Source organism: Coenobita brevimanus, chromosome 25 (genome assembly GCF_032717465.1).
Source record: "Coenobita brevimanus isolate Jiangsu-jjx chromosome 25, ASM3271746v2, whole genome shotgun sequence".
NCBI lineage: Eukaryota > Metazoa > Arthropoda > Malacostraca > Decapoda > Coenobitidae > Coenobita > Coenobita brevimanus.
The window spans coordinates 13,649,630-13,673,640 of record NC_136978.1 but is presented as its reverse complement, the minus strand read 5'-3'; the positions used below and the strand labels follow the sequence as shown (position 1 = coordinate 13,673,640).

The following is a 24,011-nucleotide window of genomic DNA, read 5'->3' as shown; positions in this document are numbered from 1 at the left end:
ACTCTATCATTTTCTCCCATTTATCCAACTCACTCACTTTCAAAACCTCCCTGTCACAGCTAACTCTCCAAGCTCTCATCCATGTCTTACCCACTCTCAACTTTCCCTCCACCAGGTAATGGTCAGACATGCCTCCACCCTCCCCTCCCAAAACTCTCACATCCAACAATCATCCTCTTACATTCCTTGACACAGCCACATAGTCTATCAATGCTCTGTCGACAACCCTTCCACCCTCCTGTCTCACCAATGTATACTTATAAATATCTTTCTTCTCAAACAAGGTATTTCCAGTCACCATCTCTCCTCAACATACACTCCTATCATTTGATCCCCATTTTCATTTCTTCCAGGCACACCATGCATACCAACTACACCTTAGACCAGCTTCCAGAAGCATGTCCATACTCAAGTCACTCGCTGTTCCATTCAGTCACTTATCCCGTTAACTGCTCTATACAGCTTGGGCTGTTCCGAGTGTGACTGCTCAATACAGCCCTGGCTGTGCAGGTGAATTTCAAATATAGTGCCATGGTGACCAAGGCCGACCCATGCAAGCATGTTTGAGCCTTCAAAACCAAAACCGAAAAAGAAAACAAAAACCATACATTCCAATAGGGAATCAGACACTTCGATGTTCATCCATGGCTTTACCAAGGGAAATATTGAGCTAATATTTCGTTACTATATACTTTGGCATGTGTTCTTTCAATTCCTAAGACAAAATTCGGTCTTTGAGAAATTTCATTTTAACCCCTATGTCTGCCACCATGGGCACCCCCAAAAAACCGCCGTGCGCAGTTAGCGGGTTAAAGACAACACTCAGCTGCATGCACAGCCTCCTGATATCCACCCTTCTGAATCCTATCTCCCTCGTGAGGATGGGGTCCACCTGGCCAGGCTGAGATGTGGACATCATCCAGCCCTCTTGCGTTATCAGAAGAGGCTGGATGACTGTCGCTGATTCCTGTCCAGGATGCAACACAGCACCTCATACTATTAAGCACATTAGGGAAGACTGCATTGCACACAATCACCTGCACCAACAACACAACATACAGTCCTTGAGAGCTCTGTGGGAAAGCCTGGTCTCGGCCGTGGCCTTCCTTTAGGACTTGGGGCTGTTCGGTCAGACTGCCGAGGGAACAACTACTACTACTACTACTACACCTTCAACTGCTTCATTTCCCACTCCAGCATTCAGATCTCCCATCATTTCCACATTCACATTTGCACAAAAACTCTGCAGACACTCATCAACATCATTCCAGAAAGACTCTTTCTTCTGCATCCCTTTCACTACCAGGCCCATATGCACACACAAATACCCACAACTGACATCCAGATTTTGCTTTCACCCACATCAGTCTTGATGACACCTCCTTCCATCCAGTTACACACTGCTGCACTTCTGGGCTTACTGCCAAGGCCACACCTTCTCTCACCCAACCTTTACCAACACCTGACATCCTTCCATTCACACTTCCAAACTTAGACTCATCTTTCCCTTTCAGCTTTGTTTCACTCAAAGCTAACACATCTGACTTTCTTCTCACAAACACTCTCCCAGTCTCCTCCCTTTTAGCCTCAGTTGCACTATATCCACACACATTCACAGACCCAGTCTTCAGGGTACGGGGATAACTCAATCCCCTACTCCTTTCTATGCCTTGTCTCATTGTAGGAACTAAATAACAGAAGAGGGGGTTGCAAGTCCCCTCACCCCACCCCTTTTAGTTGCCTTTTACGACACGCATGGAATATGATGGCAGAATTCTTCCTAACACAACCTGGCCACAGAGTAGTAGTACCATCCCATAGTGAGGCCAGATTCCCACCCCCACCACAGGGGGAGGACAGGATTAGGACATAGTAGGTAAAAAAGTGTGTATGAGCAAGTGAAACATGAAAAGTGAAGTATTGTGAAGGCTTAGATGATGAGTAAATGATTATATTGCCCATTTCATTAGGCATGCTCCTCTATAACTGTGGTTATGGGCATTCTCTTTCTTCTGGATCCTTCCTCTCCCCATCTCTTGGATGGAAAATAATATTGGGATGATGGTTATGGTGGTAGGTAAAAGGTGGTCTGATGGTAGAGTACTCCTGCCAGAATGATGACCATGCCGTTTATGAAAGAGTCTGTGTCTTTCAGAGTGAGAGCATGTAAACTGCTACCAGGGGCGTATGTTGGTCTTCTGCCCTCCCATTTCATCACCTCACCAGATAGGGAATACAGTATATGGAGCATATAATGAGGATGGTGATGATGACGATGATGATTTTTTTTCTTTCCCCCAAGATCTAGAACTACCAGAAAGAAAGAGTTACAAATTTTTATGAAACCTGTAAATTTAAAAATGAAAATTTCCTGTTGGACTCTGATTATGTGGATTTGTGGCTGATGCCTATTCCTAAGAGTTAAATGGTGGTGTGGCCAGTTACCAAGCTGGATGTTACACTTCAATCTCACTCTAATGGTAATATCACTAGGTTGGTGGGAACCATCCACCTGCTTTTACCAGCAAACTTTTTTTCATGATGGAAGTCATCTTTAGTTTGCTGATGAATCTCAGATCAGGCCTTTACCACTGGACTACAATGCACCATTTTTATATAGTAGGATTATTGGAAGAAATGTTTGGTTATTAATTGATTTCTGTCATTATCTGTGATTTCAGTGGAGAGGAATCATTCATTTGGACAGCTTTTAATAAGAGCCTCCGAGCAAACGTCATTATTGGAGAGGTCAGCATCTTTGGGATGGAGGCATCCCTTGCAGGACCAGGCTCTCCCCAACTGGATCTACACCTAAAGACCTGGGCATATGACGTATATGAGTGTCAGATGCTGGTTGGATCACACACAGCTACCACAGATTTCTCCTTCACACTTCTTATAATACCCCTAAACAGGGAAATTAAAAGTAAGCTTGATAAATGTATGACTCATTGTATGATTGACGGCCATATTCCTACTCATGTTGAGTTTTCATTGATCATGATCATGTTCATTTCATTTTATTACAAGCAAGTGCCAGTGTACATGCATGGCACACATTGTGTGAATCACTGGAACCTTTGGAAATTATTATTTTGAGGCTAACCTCTCTTGAAGAATGTTTTAGTTTGAATGAATGTGTATCAATTTTACAATGCTGTGAACTGTTGAAATGGAAAAAGTATACCCACATATTGAAACTGTGCTTAATGTAAAGTTTCCACTGTTTCAATTCAGCATGCACCCTCTCTAGGTATGAATAGTAATGGAATACAGTCAGCTGTGTATATCATGGGTTTGTTAGTCACGGTTTTCTAACTCATGGTAGTTTTCCAGCCAGACCGTGATCACTTCATACGTCACACTGACCAATTTGATAGCTGCAGTTGCTGTCCCAAGTGACTCATTTCTGAGGAGTTTTCTAGGTCGCAGCGTCGTTTACGTTAGTCACGGCTGGAACCCGATCATATTCAAGCATGTTGAGCCAATAACAGCACTTCCCACCCACATCTAGCGGCAAGTGGGCGAACTAGTCCACCCTGTTGTCCCCACAACTACCACACTTGCCTTGTGCTGAGAGGCTGAGTATGCCTCAAGCCTCGGAACCCCTCCTCCTGCCGTGTCCACTTGAGCATTGTCTTCAGTCGGAGCAGACATGGGGTAATTGTAATCTGTAATCGTAATTGATTGTAATTGATTATAGACTTTTGTGTAATCGTAATTGTAATCGATTACTTAGACATTTTTTCGAAGTAATCATAATCATAATCGATTACTCTCATATTGTAATCATAATCATGGTTGCTTTTACGATTACAAGGCCCCAGATAAGTTATTCTTCCACAAATACTCGTCAAAAATAAAATACTGTAGTTCAGTGTCAAACAGTCAAATATACACCATAAAAGTCCATAAGTAATGTGAAAACAAAACTAAATTGTAGGTTATTACTTAGAAGCTTCCATATAATATCCTACCTAAGCTAGAATAATATCACTTGGGAAGATCTCAGTTGGTAGAAAAGTTAATAGCATGAAAGGGTCAAGGACAAAGTGAAGAAAAGTCTCGGCACTTGAATTATTAAAACACATTTGTATTGCAAATTGGCAAAAATAATAAAGGAACAACTTACTGGACATAGCACTATACAGGATATTTTTATCCAGAGTACAGTCGCCATAGGTTCTGCATAGCTTAACCCTATGTTCTTCCTTACACAGGCAGTTCTTATTAAAGTGATATGCATGTAAGATATATATCTCTAGAAAATATCAGTTTTTTATTACTGGACGATGTTTTTGCATTTAAAAACTAACCGGCTATTTACTTAACCCCTTAACCGCAGGGCGTCACTTTCGTGACGCTCAGGTGCAATGGAACATACCGCGGGGCGTCAGTTTCGTGACTCTCAGGTGCAATGGAGCATACTGCGGAGCATCACTTTTGCGATTCTGTGTTATTTTGAATTCGCCCAGGCTTTCAGGTGGTTGCTTGTATCATCTGTCAGTACTGCCAGTGTCCAACAATAGTCAGTGCTGCTAATGTCATCTGTACTCCCATCCATTGTTGACAATTTAGCCATTTCTCCCCTCCCTACCTCCCCTCCATTACCCTCTCCTCCCACCTGCCCCAGCTGCGCCACACTACACAAATCTTGCCCGGATTTTTTCATTCATTTCATCCATTGAGATGAGCCCTGTGCCCTATTCTTATACAAAATAATATATATAAAAAGAGAAAAGGTAATTGATAGTGCCATACACCTGGAACTGGCTAATTATCACCTGGCAACACCCCACATGCACTCGTTTGCTAATTTTCCCTGTTTATTTCCCCTTGAAATATGCCATATGACCTGTTCTCATAATAACAATATATATATAAGAAAGGAAGGGAGAAGCCTAAGTGATATTTACATTCACCTGGAACTACCTAATTTATTATGTATTGTCTAGATTTCCTGCCAATCATTTCACAGCATATAAATCAGCAGCTGCCACCACACTGACGTTGTCAACCCTTGGCGGCCCCATATCCGCCTCGTCATTCAGTTCAGTATTGTCTCTTGAGGTGAAACCAAGTTGCACTCGCGCCCCTCCATTTCTGCCGCTTCTAAAGGGCCCTGTGACCTCTACCCCTACTAAACCTTGTGTGGGAAGGGGTAAAGGGCTAAGTAACTCTGCTGTGGAACGTGAACTGGCTAATTTATCAAGGATAATGATGGACAGTGACTACAATCTTTCTGGTGAATCGTGTGATGAGCCAGTGGAGGAAATGGTGATAAACTCTCAGTACTAGTGCTTCAGTGTCCCAAATTCATCCTGGCTCCAAGGGAAAGGAGCCCTTAGTTATTGCATATGACAGTGTATAACATAGTGTAAATAAAATAGAAATGTAAAGAATGTAAATAAAATAGAAAATGTAAATAGAAATGTAAATAATTACTAACATAAGAATACGAGTACAAGTACTTGGAGTAATGACAGTGAAAGCAAAAGCTTTGCTCTCTACGCTAGTTTACTGAATGAGAAAGTGAATGCCTGGAGTGAAAATAAACTATTACTGAAGGAAACTTATGGATAAATACTGTATATATATATATATATATATATATATATATATATAAGTGTAATAAAGTACTAGGAATATAAAGTGTGAGTGTGTTTATGAATAATAAATGACAGAATACCAGCGGGGAACGAGCGCGGGTGGAAAGCTGGTACACGCTCGTAATTTACATTGCTTTCACAATGTTTTTTTTTTGGAGTATGGATTCCAAACTACTTGAAAATCATAGAATAGTGTTTCTGGTGATAATATCAGGCTGTGGTAATCATATTACTGGGTGTCGGGAAGTGTAAAGTAGAGACTTCGTTACCCAACTTCAGAAGTCTCTATAAGTCCTACGGTAGTCGACGAAGGCTCAGCAAACATTTCAGGAGAAAGCTGAAGGTATGTGACGTATGCAAATTTAATCATAATATTCTAGGACTAATAACTGATTTTTGGCAAATATTTTTAAAAAGTCAGTCGGAGCACGAATATCCCCGCGTGAGGTGCGCAGACCGCCTCTGATATGCCCGTGCTTAAGGGGTTGATCAGTGTCAAGTATAAAAGAAACGTGCTCATAATTATATAGTGCATAACAGTACATGTAATCATGATTGTAATCACGATTCCTTCTTAAGTAATCATAATCGTAATCGATTACTCTTACTTTTACTGTAATTATAATCGTAATCGTAATCTGAAGTTTGCAAAGCAATCATGATCGTAATCGGTTACAATACCCCTGTAATCGTCCCATGCCTGAGGCGGAGTCAGGTTAAATCTTACAATATTGTTGATTCCCAATAAATACATGTATATACTGATTTGAAAGGGTGTTAGTGTTCACTGGTGACTGATTGGGTGTAAGTATGGTGATTGGGGGCAACTTTGGCGAGAGGTTAGACCCTCATTAGTTATGTTATAATTTGCAGAATTTCTAACTCATGGTAAGTATTAAGACAAAAATAACTGCGAATTACCCAAGTTGACTGTATTTACATGCATACTGCAGTATATACCACGGAGCGTGGAAGAGAGAGGGATAGAGGTTTTAGGAATGGAGGGGAGGGGGAAAGGAACAGAAGTTACTTCAAATGGTAGATAAATTTTGTACAGTTTACAAAAGATTACTTCGCAAAAAGCAGATATAGTTGTTGAAAACTTGTACAAACCAAGACATTTGTACAATGCTTTCAAACAAGGGATAACTTGCAAGAGATTATGAGGATCTTCACATTAAGCTGTAGCCTCACTAATGAGTGAATCATATTAAAATGAATGTAGACTGTCTTTATCCTTTCTAATGCAGATTTATTGACAAATGATAATGGTTGACATAGCTGGGACAGAACATGTCTTATTACGTTCAGTGGCCTTACTATTGCTGTTACTAGCAGTTTTCTACAGTTTTTGCCACTTTTGCCATGAGTACCCCACTAGAAAGTGATTGATGTATAGTATTATTGAAATTGCAACCAATGGTGAATCTGCTTATTAGGTCTGAAACTTGCACAGTGTTACATGTGTCAATCTGATAGATGTTAGACAGACTTTTGCAGTTTTTGCCACTTTTGCCTTGAGTACCGCACTAGAAAGTGATTGATGTATAATGTTATTGAAATTGCAACCAATGGTGAATCTGCTTATTTGGTCTGAAACTTGCCCAATGTTATATATGTCAGTCTGATAGATGTTAAATAAACTTGCAAGTATGTGATAACCTGTTTAAGTATGTGAAATTTATATGCTCAGGATGTGGAGGGATGGGATACAAGCAAAGGGACTGCAAGTGTGAGGGAGGTGATGCCATGGAACAAAATGTGTTACCCTGTGCTGTATGGTGTTAAAAGGTTTAGGGAGTTAGGAGGAATTTTTTTCCTTGGAGCTGGGAGAAATTTTCCTTGTAGTTGATGGTAGGTGGGGATGCTCCCCATCCACTCACTTGATGTAGTACTGCTTTGGGTGTCTGCCCTTTCCTGTTTTCCTTCCTTCCTCTTTTGTCTTTGATTTCTTCATTCTTTCCTCTTCCTTCTGCCTACGGGTGGCTTTACACTCCCTTTTCTGTCTTTCTTTCTTTCATTCTTTCCTCTTCCTTTTGCCTATGCGTGACTCTACACTGAGTGACAAGCCAAATGGTTTCATGTACCGTACACCAGGAAACCATTTACAGTGCTGGGTGGTAACCATATAACCAAATTATGGCACCTGGTGGTTTAGTGGGTTATTAAGGCACACCAGTTGGAGTGAGCCTTTGTACTGTAGGTTTGTATCCATGGGGTGGTTGGGGTTTATTGCTCACGTAATGCCACTAATGGCTAAGTGAGGCTGGTCATTTTCATCTTTAATGTCAGGACCAACTTGCCTAGCCGTGGACTTCTACATTCCTCGTGGGGCAACATAGGATTGGATGATGGATGGATGGATGGATGGACAGCTTGTAATAGATGGGTCCACAGAAGATGCATTGGTATTAGATGTAGACTGCAGAATATGAGAAATTTTCAGTGTGTCATGTAGTGGTATCTGGACTGTGTTGGTAGAAAAAAAAACAAAAACATAATGTGTGGAGGAGTTTTGACACCTGGGGGACATGCTGAATGTGGTAGGAGGAGCATAATCTAGTTCCATTGCTTGAATGAGAAGTGCGTGGAAGATGTTTCGGGAAGAGTTATCTTATCAGGCTGTGTAGGGGCTCTCCTTTTATGTCAGGTGCACTCAATAAAATGTGTGGGAAGTGTTATTTTGTACACATGACTTTGCTTATGAGAAAAGAGGGTACGTTTAACTTGGAAGGCACAAAATTGTAGATGTCAAGATGGATAAGTAAGGTCTCTCAGAGTAACAGGACTGAGAAAAGTGGGCTGCAAGAGAGAATCAGCATAAGAAATGTTAGGGAAGTGATCTGAACAAGTAGGTTGGGAAGGGTTAGATTTTTTTGGAGGAGGGGAGATGGAAACTGACTGAGAAGGGTCACAGGTATGAATATGAATGTGAAGGAGAGAATGGCCAAAGGTAGACTGGGGAAGATATGAGGTGAAATCTTGCATGGAAGGTGATTGAGCAGAGGAAATGACGCAAGATTGTGATGTATGGAGAGCTTCCCTCAAGTGGAAAGACTTACACATGCTAGCTAGGTCAGTGATGATAATAATAATCCATCCATCCATCATCCAATCCTGTGTTACCCCATGAGGAGTGTAGGAGCCCAGGGCTAGGCAAGTTGGTCCTAACATTTAAGATGAGAGTGACCAGCCCCACTCATCCCTGAGTGGTGTTACGTGAGCAATAACCCCCAACCATCCCTTGGATATAAACCTACACAGGCTCAGTCCAATTGGAGTGCCTTATTTACCACTGAACCACCAGGTGCCATAATTTGGTTATGTGGTTACTATCCAGCGTAGTAAATGGTTTCCTGGTGTACAGGAAATCATTTGGCTTGTTACTCAGTGTTGAGTCACCCATAGGCAGAAGGGAGAGGAAAGAATGAAGGAAAAAAGGACAGAAGAGGGAGTGTAAAGTCACTTGTAGACAGAAGGAAGAGGAAAGAATGAAGGAAAGAAATACACAAGAGGAAGGAAGGAGGAGAGGAAAGGGCAGACACCCAAAGCAGCACTACGTCGAGAGAGTGGAAAGTGAGCGTCCCCTCCTACCACCAAATAATAATAATAATTGTAATAATAATAATAATATAAATAATAATAATAGTAATAATAATAATCTGGTCCTTTATTTCTCAAAATCACCAGTTCTTCCATTGGGAATTCACTAGCACTCGACACACATATATATAATATTTTTACAATTACAAGAATTGTGACATCTCTCATATACAATACAAACTTCATCAGTATAAAAATATGAAAGTAGCAATAATTAAACCCTATAATCATCTGTCACAGTACCTCTTTCCAGGTTATAGCATTTTGAAAAAGAAAGGCTTTCAGCTGTCTCTGAAAGGATTCAGCAGAAGAGAGTTGTCTCATGGACAATGGCAATCTGTTATGTAATCTAGGGGCTCTATACACAAAAGAATGATCAGAGAAAGGTGACTGGTGAATGGTTCCAGGTTCGTCAAGACTCAAGGAATCACCTTCGCTACTTAACATCACACCTGGGCGTGCCAGTGGAATTTTTAACAATTCAGCAAGATACTTTGGTTCACCAAACTTAAAAACCTTGAATGTAATTAGACACAGTGTAAATTCAGTTCTAGCCTTTCCTGGTAACCAGTGCAGCTCAGTTAAGAACTGGGTAGTCGAGGTTCTCGGTGAACCAAAGATAAGCCGTACTGCCCTGTTCAACACAGACTGAACTTTTGTTAGTATATTATTTGGAAGACCAGTCCACAGTGAATTACAATAATCAGTATGAGACAAGCTCACTGCATGGACCAGTGTTAAGAGGCAATGTCAGTTCAAGAATTTTCTTACAGAGTACAGATTTCTGATATGCAAGTTACACACTCTGACAACTTAATTATTATGTTCTTTGTAATTTAACTTTGGATTAAAATAAACATCGTGATTTCGAACAGAACTGACTGGATGAAGCTGTGACATGCCCGTGTTCAAAGCCAGGGCATTATCAGTGTCGTCACCCCTTCTGTTTCCTCTGATGATGATGATTTCAGTTTTACCATCATTCAGCTTAAGTTTTCTCCTAGCCATCCTAATCTTAATATCAGACATTACAGATTCAAGTTTGGTCTTAGTATCGTTGATATCTGACATCTTAACTTAGAGCTGGGTGTCGTCAGCATAAAAATGATAGGACATGTCACGAGCATCAAGTAAAGATGATAAACTACTTGTGTAAATTGTAAATAGAATTGGACCCAAAACTGACCCTTGAGGGACTCCGAACAGAAAGGGAGCAGAATCAGAGCTAGTGTAATCAACAACCACTCTCTGAGATGTGTCCGATAGATGCAGCTTAAGGAGCAAAAGAGCACTATCACGAATGCCATAAAAATACAGATCATCCAACAATAGTTTATGATCTACTGTATCAAAAGCTGCAGACAGATCCAACAGAACTAGGAGAGAGGACATCCCACTACAGGTGTTTGCCACCAAGTCGCTTTGAATCCTTGTTAATGCAGTTTCAGTTGAATGGTATTTTCTGTATGCTGATTGAACAACAGGAACAAGTCTGTTGTGTTCCGATAGTGGTAAGAGTTGATGAAGTATGGCCTGCTCAGTAATCTTTGACAAGAAAGTCAGGTTAGAGACAGGCTGAAAATTTGTCATGCTCTCAACATCAAGGCCAGGTTTCTTGATTCGGGACCTGAGCAAAGCACGTTTCTCAGACTGCACAAAATTACTTTCTAAGAAGCATTTGTTTATTATGTGGCAGATAAAGTCTGCTTCATGCTCGTACACATCAGGCAGTTGTGACAAGTTACATGGATCGAGTGGGCATAATGTTTTGTTAAAGTCTCTGATGTAACATTTGACTTTGTTTACATCCAGTGGATGAAATGTTAAAAGTAAATGACCCCCTGTGTGCTGTGATTGGGAGTCAACTGAGTACACTTCACTTCACTAGAAGAACTGTTGTCTAAATCGTTTTTTATGCAAGATATCTCAGTGTTTTTTTTTTTTTTTTTTTTTTTTTTTTTTTTAATGTGTCCGACTCTGGGCAAAGGCTTCAGGGCCTATATCTTGGGGGCAGTAGCCTATCCCAAGGCCCAGTAGTCCTCCTACACCTCCACATGTCACCACTTCGGCGCTAACACCCACCGTCCATATTGAATACATGCTAGGGCTGTCTCATACAGGACTGGTGTATTGGTATTAGCGGGGGTATTTTTACGACATGTCGGCGGGTCATCTGGGAGATCAGGAAAGTCTGCTATTTATGAAATTCAAATCCTTAAACTGTTCCCTGCCCCAGCCAGGATTCGAACCTGGGTCCATCAGGACTGCAGGCCACCTCTCTACCGATTCAGCCACCGCAAAATCAGTAGCCAATTGGGCATCAGATACAGAAGTTGGCTTAACAATTACATTCCTCCAACCAACCAAGTTATTTACAATTGCAGAGTTTTTTTTTTTTTTTTTTTTTTTTTTTTTTTTTTTTTTCCACCACCACATGAATCAATTTTATTTTGATAATACCTAGCCATTTGGGTTTTTACAGTGTGAGCAACCACTCTTCTCACACATACAGAACACAGATGAGCTAATTCGGTCCTTTGCAAGCACCACTCATGTTCTGCCTTTCTACATTGTCTGTGCAAAGAATTAATGGATGGACCATACCATGGAGAATTATCATGTACAATGATTGTTTTTACCACCTCAGGACAATAATGATAAAAAATTGACTTAACCTCATTGTTATATATGTCAACCAAATCATCAGAAGAAAGATTTGAAGAATCAGTGGAGTTTAAACGCTGATCAGTTTCACGACACATCAGATGGCAGTCAACGTTTCTGTAATTTTTGAACCTGATGACCTTTTTATAGGAAGGGGATTTTGGGATATCAAAACTAAGAGTGATCAGAGCATGATCAGAGATGAGGGGGTCACCTGCATCAACCTTCACATCAGATACGAGCCTACAACCAACAGGGGACAAGATCAAGTCAAGGACAAGTCCCGAGACATGAGTACGATCACTCACGTGATTGAAAAAATTATTCTGGGTGATCAACTCAAGGAATTCTGAAGAAAATGGTTTTGACTGCAGACTGTCAGCCCAGTAATTGAAATCACTGCAAACAAGAGGTCCACCAGATTTAAGAGAAAAGACTTCAAGAAATTGCCCAAACTCCTCCACAAAACCTTGGTCCGTGCCTGGATGACCTGTTCGATAGGCAGTTGCAATTCTAATGGTATTCTGATTGAAATTTATTAATCCATCCATCCATCTTCTAATCCTACATTGCCCCATGAGGAGTGTAGGAGCCCAGGGCTAGGCAAGTTGGTCCTGACATTTAAGATGAGAGTCACCAACCTCTCTTATCCCTGAGTGGCATTACGTGAGCAGTAACCCCAGCCACCCCTTGGATATAAACCTGCACTGGCTCAATCCAATTAGAGCGCCGCAATTACCCACTAAACCACCAGGCGCCATAAAAATTTATTAATACAATACTTCCAGAAATTCAATTGAAGATGGAGTCAGGTCTTAGTCTATGAGAGAAATGTTTGCAAGTGCTGCCGAGTAGATGAGTGCTGCACCTCCTCCCGGATAGGCAGCAGCAGGTCTGGGAATACTTATAATAGAATGTGTCTTAAGTAAAGCACTACGAATAATATTAATATCAGACTCATACAACCAGGTTTCAGTCAAACACAAAGTGTCAAGTTCGTGTAGATTTAGAGCTTCATTACAGTAAACGCTCGCTATAACGAACCCTTGTGTTGCGAACTTCGGATATAGCGACCCATAGAGCGAACTTCCACCAAATATAGCAACCTTTGTTTGGTTTATCCGGCGGAGGTTCGCGTATCAGCCGGTTCCCTTGACTCACCATTGTGGGAGTGCCTGCAAGCCTGTGCAGTGAGTTGCATAGGCTAGCTAGCTTGCTCGCCTCACCCCTTTATGCGCTGGGACTTTTCCAGTCTGTGCGAAGCACTTGCTCCATATGGTTCTCTCTCACCTTACCTCTCTCGCTTGTGTTATCTCTCATACCACGTGTGGCCTACCTACACTACTGTACCTACCTGTGGCAAGAATGGCTTCCAAATCACCTAGCCCTTCATCCTCAAGCAAGGGGAAGAGGAAGATTCTCTCCCTGACCGAGAAATACAGAATTATTCAGAAGTATGAGGAAGGGGTAACACGAAGTCAGCTTATGAATAAACATGACCTGAAGAAGACAACAATCCATGACCTCATCAAGGCAAAGGAGAAGGTGAAGGAGGCCATGAAAGCAGTGGAGGCTGGCAAGAAGGGGAAGGAACTAAACCCCAAGCAATGACTTCCCATGGAAAATCTCAATGAGGCAGTGTATAAGTGGTACACGCAGGAGAGAGCAGAGGGTGTTCCTGTTCAAGGTGTTGATATTCAGCATTCGACGCAGAGGCTTGCTTGTCACTTAGGCCATGACAATTTCATGTGCAGTGATGGCTGGCTGTGGCACTTAACCCTTTAACCGCGGGCATTGTTTTGACCCGACTGGCCTCTCCCGCGGGGGTTCCACCAAAATGTAAACAAACCTTTAAACCTTTATAACTCTGCACAGAATAAAGCTAGAGCAAAAAATAAGGTACCATTAGAAAGTACTAACCTTCAGCTTTGCAGTGATGTAGGGTTCGTGACTTTGTGGACTTTCACTGGACGGGCAGTGCCGTTAGAAGTGAGCGATGTAACCACTATTTTTCGCCCCACACACCAGTACCAAATGCCAACCACTCTCTGATAATAGTACTATAAACATATATGAACACAGCACATACGATAAACACCCACTCTGTGTTCACTGAGGTGGGTAAAATGCACTGTAATTGCCCGCACGTCACTGCCGCATCACACGCTCACTGACGTTTGGTTAGCGGCGATGTTTTCATTATTTCTAACTTCTATTACTAATTTACATATAATCTGGGCAGTATCCATTATATTTACACTGCACTTATTACTATATTGCGTCACTGTCGCATCACAGAATCACAGCAGTGCCGCAGATTTTCTTATTACCATATCACTTATATACTGGCCATATTTACATAATTTTCTAGGTAAAATATCTCTTATTACTATATTATACAATTATTCGTAAAGCACGTCACTGTCGCATCACAGAATCACAGCAGTGCTGCAGATTTTCCTATTACCATATCACTTATATACTGGCCATATTTACATAATTTTCCAGGTAAAATATCTCTTATTACTATATTATACAATTATTGGTAAAGCACGTCACTGTCGCATCACAGAATCACAGCAGTGCCACAGATTTTCTTATTACCATATCACTTATTATACTGGTCAATATTTACATTGTTTTCTAGGCAAAATATCCCTTATTACTACATTATCCCTTATACAGTTATTGGTAAAGCACGTCACTGTCGCATCACTGTATATCACTGTCACTGTCAGTATTTACTCAGAGAGTGGTACTCGGCAAAGCACGGAGTTACACAGAGAGCGACTTGGCATTCCTGGCACTGGTGTGTGCTCATTTTTCTCGCTCGAGGCCTCCGTGTGGTGTTATGACACACTCTGCAGCGGCCTTGTGACAACCTGCCGCCTGCGGTGAGAGGCAATTTCAGAAGCTGGTGCCGGGTCATGTAATTGCGGCACTCAAGACGGTCAGGTTGTGTGTCAGAGTGTCGCCTCGGGACCAATGCCGTCACCTGACCAAATCTTGCAAGCAGCTGCTGCACGACAGTCTTGGAGAACTGTCTCAGGGATGGTTGCCTTATACCCCCGACTTGTGTCTTGTAGAGGAGGAAGGCATTGAGCATGCACATATCGAGCACGTGGAGGCAAGCCTTCCTGTACCATCGGGTGTTTCTCCTGAGACAGTCTATCTCGCCAATCATCATGTCAGACTTATCAACAAGTCTCATGTTTATATTATAGTCAATGACGGCATCTGGCTTCATGATTGGCTCTCCCGTCCTGTAGCTGACCTTCCCAGTTCTCTGCAGTTCCCCCTTGTGGATGGTGCTGAGCATATTCACGACCTTCTAGTCGTGCCATCTGATTGCCAGAAGCTTGTTAGACTTCTTCAGGTGCACATCTTCCTTGGATGAGGATGATGCTTCAGGGAAACTTGGCCACTCTTTCCTGTGGCTCCGTACAGTGCCAACAGTGCCGATGCCGTGTTCAGCCAGGTATTTGGCAAGTTTCGGTGCTGTGTAGTAATTGTCCGTGTACAGCACATGATTCCCACCAAAATACCTCTCCATCAGCAATTTTATTACAGAGCCAGAGAAGCCAAGGGGGTCGTTCCTGTCCACGTCCATTGTGCTAGCAGAGTAGATAACGAAATCAAGGATATACCCCATCTCACAGTCACACAGCACAAAGAACTTTATTCCAAAGCGGTGGCGTTTGCTGAGGATGTACTGCATGAATTTGAGACGTCCTCTGAACAATACCAGGGATTCATCTATGACGACTTTTTGCATAGGACGGAAAAATCGCATAAATCGATCCCTAATCTTGTTGAGGAAATCCCTCACTTTCCACAAAGGGTCATTTTGGGACGGGTTTTCATTGTTAGCGAAGTGCAGGTATCCTAGTAGCTGTCGGAACCGATCTCGTGACATGTACTTGCCGAATGTTGGGGTTGAAGTGATGTCATCAACCAGCCAGTACTCCTCCAACTCATGTTTCTTGATATGGGGCATCAAGAACATGAGAGCAAAGAACACATACGGCTCTCTGATCCCTACAGGCAACCACAACACTTGCTTTGGTGAGCCAATAGGTCCCAGCCCTTCTGTTGCACACTGAGCTGCATACCTATTGGTCTCATCGCTGACAAATTGCACGATTTCGTCATCCATGAAGGCCAGGAAGTAGTCCACAAAGTCATCTTCTTCATTGCATGGGAAGGCAGGCTGTATTCCGGCATTTGTCATGTCAAACGGCGGATTGTGTGGCTGAAAATCAGCACCGTCAGACCACACAAATGCATCCACTTTCCCGGTGCGTGGTTCAGTGGCAGTGTCAGGTCGAATTGCACCCTTTTCCTGGTGAGAAGGAGTTGAGGTGGAGGCAATGGGTGAGGCAGGAGGTGAGCAGGAGGGGGTGAGTTGGGGGGGCGGTGAGGGGGAGGGAGCTGGGCGGTGGGCAGGCGGGTGGGTTACTGACCTGGTGTGTGGTGAAACCTGACCTCCCTTTCTTCCCCGTTTATCACCCCGCTTTGCCCTCCGGCTGCCACGCATCCCCTTTGTTCTAGCCCGGCCTGCCCGGCCTGCCTTCCCTCGCTGTGCAGGCTCTGGGAATTCATATTCCTCCGATGATGTTGACTGAGGAGAGGGCAAGGCAGAAGATGAAGATGATGTGAGGGCAATAGGGCTAGGGGAACGGGAAAGTGGTGGGAAATGCTTGCTAGGGCCGGGTGTAGGAGATGTAGCTTTCCGCTTCACTCCCTTCCCACGTGCTACACCCATTTTCCCCATGGGCGCCTTCCCTTTTCCAGAGTAAGTTGTGGGCGGTGGGGGGGAGACAACATGTACAATTTCATCACTGTCACTGCCCAATTGTTCAACCATAACCGGTTCCCCAGCAATAAGTGCATAATCATCACTACTTGCGTTAAGTGTATCACTCTCACTGCCACAATCCATTGTTGTACTCACAGTTTTATCAAGCTCTGTCCTAATTTCTGGGGTGCTTAACCCCTTCTGCCTCGCTGTCAGGAGTTCCTTCTTCAGTGTAGAGGTTGAAGGCACACTAGCACTAGGAATTTCCGAGGAGGAAGCGAGCGATGATTACTCGGGACGGAGCGCCATTGTCACGCACAGAGCTGGACAGATACTGACCGATGCGTGTCTGGGCAGGGGTGGGGGGGGCCCCCCGGGGGGTGGGAGGAGGGAGGTGTGGGAGGGCTGGCGTGAAAGAACTTGATAGCTACTCTTGTGTGAAACAATTGGCGCACAGAAAAAACGTTCGGTGTTCAAAATATTCACAAGCATTCCAGAATGACACCCGTGGTTTGGTCCAGTTTTTTCAATGTCATTCTGGAATGACACCCGCGGTTAAAGGGTTAAGGCAGCATCATGGCATTGTGAATAAGGCTGTCACGGGCAAGCTTCTAAGCGCTGACACCAATGCAGTGGACCCCTTCATAGACCAGTTTCGTGAGCTGAAGGAGAAGGAGGGCCTCCATGACTTCCAAATATACAACGCAGACAAAGCTGGTGTTTTTTGGAAGTCTTTCTATCTATCTATCTATTGCCAGATGCCTCAATCCCGTTTGGGGTCGCCACAAACAAATCGCCTCCAAGTCGCCCTGTCCCCCGCCATTTCACTGCCCTGCTCCCAACTCACACCCCCCTCTCTCATATTTCTCTCCACCCCATCCCTCCATCTTATCCTCGGCCTCCCCCTCCCTCTTCCCCCCTCCACCTCACTCACATACACTCTCTTCGTCAGTCTTTCACCCTCCATCCTCTCCACATGGCCAAACCACCTCAGTGTGTTCCTCATAACGCTTCCTATCACATCCACATCAACACCACAATGCTCCTTTATATTCTCATTCGTCAGCCTGTCTCTCCATGTGACTCCACAGGCTCCTCTTAAATAACTCATTTCCACTGCTCTCACTCTTGACTTGTGTCCTTCCAACAACGTCCAAGCTTCACTTCCATACGTTAGAGTTGGTATCACAATACTGTCATGTAGTAACTTTTTCACTTCCATGCTCACTTCCCTGTTTCTTATCACTGCTTTCAAAGAACCAGCAACCTTTCTTCCCTGCTGTACCCTTTCAAGCACTTCACCCTCCAAACCTCCATCCTTACTCATCACACTACCCAAGTACTTAAACGTACTCACATTTTCCAATTCCTCACCATCCAACCTTGCTGTACATTCACTGACTTCACCTCTCTCAAAGACCATCACTTTACTCTTCCCTACATTCACCTTTAGATTCCGTTTCTTACACACTCTCCCAAACTCATCCACCAAGCCTTGCAGCTCCCCTTCGTCTTCACTCAACAACACAGTATCATCTGCAAACAACAGTACAGGGAGTTTCCAAACACTATCCTCTCTCACCAGGGACACTCCAACATCCACTACCCTACCTTGTACCTCTTTTATTACCCCATCCATGTACAGATTGAACAATCATGGAGACATGACACATCCCTGTTTCAACCCAACTTTCAAAGAGAAAAATTCACTTAGTTCACCATCCACACGCACTGCAGCTTTCGCACCATCGTACATACTCTTCACAGCATTCAACAACTTCCCATCTACTCCATATATTCTTAACACTTTCCACAATCCTTGTCTATCCACCCTGTCATATGCTTTCTCCAAATCCATGAAAGCCGCATACAACTTCTTTCCCTTCTCTAGAAACTTTTCCACTAAAGATCTAAGAATGAATATCTGATCTACACAACCTCTTCCCTTCCTAAAGCCTCCATGTTCATCTCCAACTAATTTCTCTGTTCTTTCTCTAACTCTGTCAATAAGTATCCTACCATACACTTTTCCTATTATACTAAGAAGACAAATGCCCCTATGATTACCACACACTTCTTTTTCCCCTTTTCCTTTGTACAAGGGAATAATTATACCTGACTTCCAATCCTCCGGGACTCTACCTTCCTCCCAGGCCAATCTGCACATCTTCCACATCCATTCTACTACTATCTCTCCCCCATGCGTCAGCATTTCACCACGCACTCCATCAATTCCTGGGGCTTTCCCCGATTTAACTTTCTTCATTGCTTCCACAATTTCTATCCTACTGATTTCTTCCTGTCTTCTCACTTCCCTCCTTCTCCCAGCCATTCCCCAGCCACTTATAGTCGCATTACTTCCATCCTCTACGTTCAACAATTCCTTAAAGTGTTCTCTCCATCTGCTCACTTTTTCTCCCTTCTCCACTAGTAATCTACCATTTTTATCTTTCACTCCCCTGCTAACTTCACTTCCACCCTGTCTTACTCTTTTCACCTCTTTCCAGAACATTTTCTTACAGTCCCTCCACTTTACACTCAAATTCCTTCCAAATTCCTCATCCACTCTCTTCTTACTTTCTCTTACTAATCTTTTCACCTCTCTCTTTCTTTCTACATATAACTCTCTCTTCCGCCTCTCAACTTCTTCCACGACCCTATTTCTCATCCATTCATTGTATGCTTTCTTCTTTTGTGCCACAGCCAGTCTCACTTCTTCAGTCCACCACGCTGTTCCTTGCACCCCCCTCCGTCTTCTCTTCCTTCCACACACCACATCACATGCTGCACATATTTCTTCTGTAAATACCCTACAGACACCTTCCACGTCTCCCATCTGCTCCAGTTCATATTTGCCCAATCGTTCCTCCACTTCTCTCTTATACTCTGCCTTTTTCTCATCCTCTTCTAACCTTTCCACTCTCCTTGCCACTAGTCCTTCCTCTCGTCTTTCCCTTCTTCTATTCCTCCATCTTACTTGAAATCTAATTCTGGCCACCACCAAGCAGTGGTCAGAAAGTCCACTCCCCCATCGTCTATATACTCTTGCATCCATTACACATCTTCGCATCCTTTCATCCACACACACATAATCAATCATTGCCTTCCTTTCATTCAGTTCACCACCCACCCTTCTCATCACTCGCCATGTATACCTGTGGATCATTTTATGCCTGTAGAGGGTATTGGCTGTCACCAACCCCCTCCCAGCCCAAATGTTCACTAACGCACTCCCATTCTCATCTATCTCAGCAGGCACACCCCACTCACCAACTATTCCATCCACCTTCACATTCCCAACTTTACCATTCATATCACCAATCAAAAACACTCTCTCATTCCTTCCAAACTTTTCCATGCACACTCCTACATTTGTCCAAAACTCTTCTCTCACTCTTCTAGCACGATCTTGCATTGGCGCATACACACACACAATCGCCCACATTTGTATTCCAACTTTCAACTTTACCCACACAATCCTAGACCCAACTGATCCCTCTTCCATCTTTTACTCACAACTATACATACTCCTTCCTTTGCCCTCTCATTCTCATCTACTCCTGCACATAAACCCCATCCATACTCCCATTCTCTCACACTTTCTCCTCTCCATTTTGTTTCAGTTATTCCACATACATCCACTTTCGCACCCTCAAGCACCTGGACAATCTCTCTCTCTTTCACCTCATCATTCGCTCCCCTTACATTCCATGTTCCGATAATCGTGTCCTTTGTCCGGTCCTTGGTATTCATCGTTTGGTCAGTCCTTGTCCGAGGCTTATTGTTTGTTTTTTTAGTTAGTTGTTTTCCGGGGAGGGGCACTAACCCTCCGCCAACCCTTTTAATCGCCTTTTATGACAAGCAGGGATACTGGGGGAGTATTCTTGAAAAACCCCCCTACCCCCAGGGGGGTGAAAACCCCCCCTACCCCCAAAATATGCAGGCCTCCTTCACTATAAGCAGCACTCTGGGGAGGAAAAGTGCAAAGGATTGCATATCGGTGTTGCTGTGCTCTAACACCGACGGGTCCCACTGCATGAAACCAGTCGTTGTGGGTAAGAGTAGGAAACCAAGGGATCTCAAAGATATTATGGACAAGCTTCCTACAGATTACCACAGGAACCCTTCTGCCTGGTTTACCTAGGATATTATCAACGACTGGTTCCATCACAGTTTTGACCCCTCCGTTCGGCAGCACCAGGCCTGGAATGGCATCAGTAGGGAGGTTGTATGGGCTGTGCTCCTTCTTGACAATTCCCCAGCCCACACTTCCACTGTAAAATTGTGTTCCAAGGATGGAAAAATAAAGCCGATGTCTTTACCACCCAACACTACTGCCTTACTTCAGCCAATGGACCTGGGGGTGATTGAAAGTCCCAAGAGGCACTATCAAAATATTTACCTGGACCAGTGCTTAGTGGTGACTGAGGATGGGATTGGGGAGGAGGGGTATGTGGACACCAGGGGGAAGAAGACACTGGACAGTTTCAAGAAGTGCGATATTAAGAATGCCATACTGAACTGGGCAGAGGCTTGGAAGAACGTGCCAGTGACTACTTTCTGCAATGCATGGTGCAAGCTCCTCAAAACCCCCAAGATTTCAGCCCATAAGCCTGAATTTCGAGGGGTTTGAGCCACCAAAGGCAGCAGAAATGTTGGCTGCAGCTGGCCAAGACTCCATCCCAGTAGAAGAGGTGGAGGAGTGGCTGGACAAGGATGGTGGTCTGCCTGGATACCACCACAAGACAGAGGAGGAAATAGTCCAGGGATGGACCACGTGTGAACCACCTGCAGAGGAGGAAGAGGAGAGGACACATCGGCCACCCCTGTCTGCTGTCATCAGTGCAGTACACGCACTCTTGGCCATCGCAGATGACATTGGTGGATTTCTGGGAGATGGCTATGAGCTCCTCAGACAGATTAGGCTGGACCTGATGAGGAGAAACCAGGTCAGGCAAGTGCAGCAGAAAATTTCGGACTTCAAACCTGTCGCCTCGCCTCCTTGGAAAAAAAAAGTGTACAGTGTCAGAAACCTCGAGCATGTCTGTTGCTTTGATGTCCTCTGTGAGCCACCCCAGTTTGGCTTCTGGCACCAGCACACCTTACTGACACAAGTGACACCAGAGCCACCAGAATTAATACTCGCTGAATCAGATGATGTATGAGTGAACAAAGTGTCATGTAAAGTGTATATATGGTGCATATAGTACAGTACTGTACTTTAGTGTAAATAGTGTTCTGTAATGTTCAGTTTGTATTATTAAGTGTAAAATTAAGTTTAATGCCCTAGTGATACAGTACAAAAATTTGTAGTGTGTACGGTTTGGTGTGCTCTGGTGAACAGGTGTAATGTCTGGTGCCAGCATCTAACCTCTGTTGCTTTGATGTCCTCTGTGAGCCACCCCAGTTTGGCTTCTGGCACCAGCACACCTTACTGACACAAGTGACACCAGAGCCACCAGAATTAATACTCGCTGAATCAGATGATGTATGAGTGAACAAAGTGTCATGTAAAGTGTATATATGGTGCATATAGTACAGTACTGTACTTTAGTGTAAATAGTGTTCTGTAATGTTCAGTTTGTATTATTAAGTGTAAAATTAAGTTTAATGCCCTAGTGATACAGTACAAAAATTTGTAGTGTGTACGGTTTGGTGTGCTCTGGTGAACAGGTGTAATGTCTGGTGCCAGCATCTAACCTCTTCTAAATACCTCCTGTCTCCCTCCTCTTCCTACGGTGACTACATCATCACTTCCTGGCACCTCGTGTCATGGTAAATGTACTGTAACAGTACTACATTATATTGTATTCTTATTATAGGTGTTGCATTTGTATGTACAACTTCATACAGGATCGTATTAACATGTATAACTACATACTGTAAACCATTGAATTCCCCATGTGAAACTTAATAGAGTCTAGGTTGTGGTTGCACACGTAGGACCGAACGACTCCATGGAAATAGCGACCTAGGTTCGGTAATCCCTCAGATAATAACGACCATTGGATATAGCGAATTATCGGATACAGCAACCCACCCCTCCCCCCAATTAGTTCGTTGTATCAAAGGTTTTCTGCAGAGTGGTCTGTCTTATTACAGATGGAACAAATATTTAAGAGACTCGTAACTGGTTTGAGAGGGACGTGGTCAGTTTTTTGAATGGTCGAAATTGGTGTTTTCAATCAATCTATTCCTATGAGAAATCATAACTGGACAGTCTCTACTAGATGCAAAATGGGCAACTGACTGTGAATTAGTATTAGCATCCTGATGTCTTAAGGAAGAGCAGTTGATTTATTTGGGAGAATTTCTGTTACTACAATCCTTCGACTTTTGGGCCCCAGCACAAAAAACACATTTAGGTTCATCATTTTTTCTAGAACACCTCTCAGATGTATGACCAAAACCTTGTCAGTGGTGACAGTATGTAACCCAGAATCTGTCAAAAGTGCAACATCTTGTAAGATCCATATAGATATAGTTGCCCTGTTCTGTGATGGAGGATCTCACCTCTGGTGACATCTTCATGACAGCGGTTTTAGTGTCATTCCTTGTTCTTGTGAAGAGAAGGTTGAGGGTGCAACCTCGGTCAATGAGCATCTTAATTTAATTGTTTTTATTCAGGATGTTAGGGATGATTCCAGCGTCGTCCAAGGAAGAGGAAAGGCCTGCCGCGGTCATTTTTGGTAGCATTTTCTTTGGCTCTGATATGCAAAAAGTGCCATTAGAGCCAAAGTGATCATTCAGTATCCCAGCCGCTTCACCTTTGGCATTGGCTGATGGAAACTTCATTACTAGCCTACCAGCCTTGGTCTTAAGGCAGTTATCAACCGGTACTAAGTCAACTACTCCTCTGATGTCTTTTGATCCCATTTGACTTGTCGGAGTGTCTGCACTGCTCTTTGGTTTTACGATCAGTACCCGTTGACCATGAATGGCTTTTTTCTGGCCATGAGCACTGATCTCAGCCACCCCCCAGGCAGATCCTTCCCTTCCCCCATGAGAGACCCCTGAACAGCATCTGCAAATGACTTGGCCTGGTCTTGGGTGACAGCCATAGGTGATGAGACCTTGATCTCTAGATCCTCTAGTCTGGTTGAAACATTTCTTATAGCCTGAAAGGTTGGCCGAACAACCCCATCCTCCAGCTCCTTAGTGGCTTTGCTTCCCCCACCAGCCAAGACTTCATCTGCTGGTGCAACACACTGGCTGCACAGCCAGGGAAAATACAGTTGGTGGCTCGTCTTCATAAATGGATAATCATTAGCATCCATGTTTTTGCTTGCCAAATGAACCCACTTGCTGCAGTAGGCACACTGCAGTGCTTGTGCACT

General features: G+C 43.5%; 1 protein-coding gene across 1 annotated transcript in view; it reads left to right on the top strand.

Annotated features, from left to right (window-relative positions):
• Positions 1 to 24,011, top strand: part of LOC145393722 (uncharacterized) — an 848,279-nt gene that overhangs the window by 327,588 nt on the left and 496,680 nt on the right. The window contains exon 40 of the mRNA XM_080267765.1: positions 2,682 to 2,926. Coding sequence (XP_080123891.1) covers positions 2,682 to 2,926 — 245 coding nt within the window. The remainder of the gene's footprint in view (positions 1 to 2,681; positions 2,927 to 24,011) is intronic.